At 35.5% G+C, this 1,932-nt stretch overlaps 1 protein-coding gene across 1 annotated transcript in view; it reads right to left on the bottom strand.

Moving 5' to 3' along the window:
- Window positions 1-1,932, bottom strand: part of LOC106815244 (LMBR1 domain-containing protein 2-like) — a gene marked incomplete in the record, with an annotated part of 20,795 nt that overhangs the window by 15,959 nt on the left and 2,904 nt on the right. The window contains 1 exon segment of the mRNA XM_014819678.1: window positions 476-643. Within this exon segment, the coding sequence (XP_014675164.1) occupies window positions 476-643 (168 nt within the window).

The following is a 1,932-nucleotide window of genomic DNA, read 5'->3' on the forward strand; positions in this document are numbered from 1 at the left end:
CAGGCCCCATGTGTTGCTGGCAGTTACCAGAATCACTTTCAATCCCGTCCTGCGGAAAACGACAACACGTCGCAGCGTGATAACTGCTAGTATGAGCGATTGCATGTAGCAAGCAGGTATATATACAGAAGTTGAGACGATTACGTGTGCACTCATGCAAGCCCTAACGTACGTTGCCACCCGAACAGAGATACGTACACACATGCATGTTCATATTTCATAAAATAATTAAGTGTGATTTTCTGATATATATATATATATACCCAGATTATATTACATTCTCAACCTAAACCATCATAATTTCTATCTAAGGTAACTTTTTTTTCTATATTCTTTATATAATTCTCTGTCAAAAAATGACAAACAAAGATTAAGCCATCTCTTGTTATTGTTGTTTTATTGCTAGTTGTTGTTGTTATTGTTGTTTTTATAGTTGTTTATATTATTATTGTTTGTTGACTATCTGTATACTCACTTGTCAAGTGTCAGTTCAGGCTTCACAGCTACATATATTAGCAGCACTCCAAACACAAACAGATAGCTGCCATACCAGATGGCATTCTCTATTAACGCTGTCTTTAGCTTGCCTGGCACCGTGAAATCTCCAGCCGCCGAGTAGGACATCATCATTGGAATTATAAGCCTATTAACATAGATAATAAAATATTAGGAGATTGATAGCAACGTGAACAATGTATTTGTGTACCCTTTAAATATCTATAAAATCGTTAATCAGGTTGGTTTAGTAACAACAATTTACTCAACCTATTTCGGACATTTCCAATCTGTGGGAGCAGCGCATCACTGCAATGTCAATTTCATTTCACTGTATTGTGACAAAATATCATTTATAAAATCTCATGGTGTTATTTTCAGGGAATCCACTTATGTACCAAAATCTATCTGTAAAAACCTGGGGCCCATTGTCAGAAAAATCGTAAAGTTAATGCTAATGTTAATGCTACGATAACACTTACGACTAATGTTAATGCTACGAGAGTAGCGTTGACAGAAACACATCGTAGCTACGAGCAAACTCATGATAACAGGAACTTCATAATTTCATGTCACAAGGCTGCTGATAAGATGAGAATCGATAACAAAATTCAAATTCATACACATTTATTATACATCACAGTAATTTATGCATATTATCAAGAGTACATAATAGAGAAGAGTATGACACGGTTTTAACAGCGTTTTGCATAGTTTTCAACTTGTAAATATTCTATCAATATGTGAATAAATATATTCAAACTTTACCTGGTTTTCGTCTATGATTCTCCCTTAATCATATGACACCATAAATTTACCTGAAAATCGTATGTGTTCTTCAAAAAAGTTATTTGAATACGACACGGTTTCGCACAGCGATGGAAAGTTTAGTCTAAAACATGCATCCATGCGTGAAAAAATCTCTCTTAATCATATGACACCATAAATTTACATGAAAATCGTATGTGTTCTTCAAAAAAGTTATTTGAATACGACACGGTTTCGCACAGTTTTCACGCATGGATGCATGTTTTAGACCAAACTTTGATATGGGATTAGTGTTCTATTGTCTATGACGGTACGCTGGGGGCCGTAAGGGAATCGGCTGCTAGCTAGCTGGCCGTGAGCACATTTATTTTTAGCACGCTGGAAACGCTGCACGCTGAATACAATTCGATGCCTAATATCCCTTACGGCCCCCAAAGTTCCGTCATAGACAATAGAACACTAATCCCATAGACGAAAACAAGGTAAAGTTTGAATATATTTATTCACATATTGATAGAATATTTACAAGTTGAAAACTGCCAAACGCTGTTAAAACCGTGTCATACTCTTCTCTATTATGTACTCTTGACATTATGATGGCTAACCACATATAAATGTTATTTGATGAAAAACGACGTGATCATGAATTTATTCTGCACTACAAGACAA

Source organism: Priapulus caudatus, unplaced genomic scaffold, assembly GCF_000485595.1.
Source record: "Priapulus caudatus unplaced genomic scaffold, Priapulus_caudatus-5.0.1 Scaffold1072, whole genome shotgun sequence".
NCBI classification, from domain to species: Eukaryota; Metazoa; Priapulida; class Priapulimorpha; order Priapulimorphida; family Priapulidae; genus Priapulus; species Priapulus caudatus.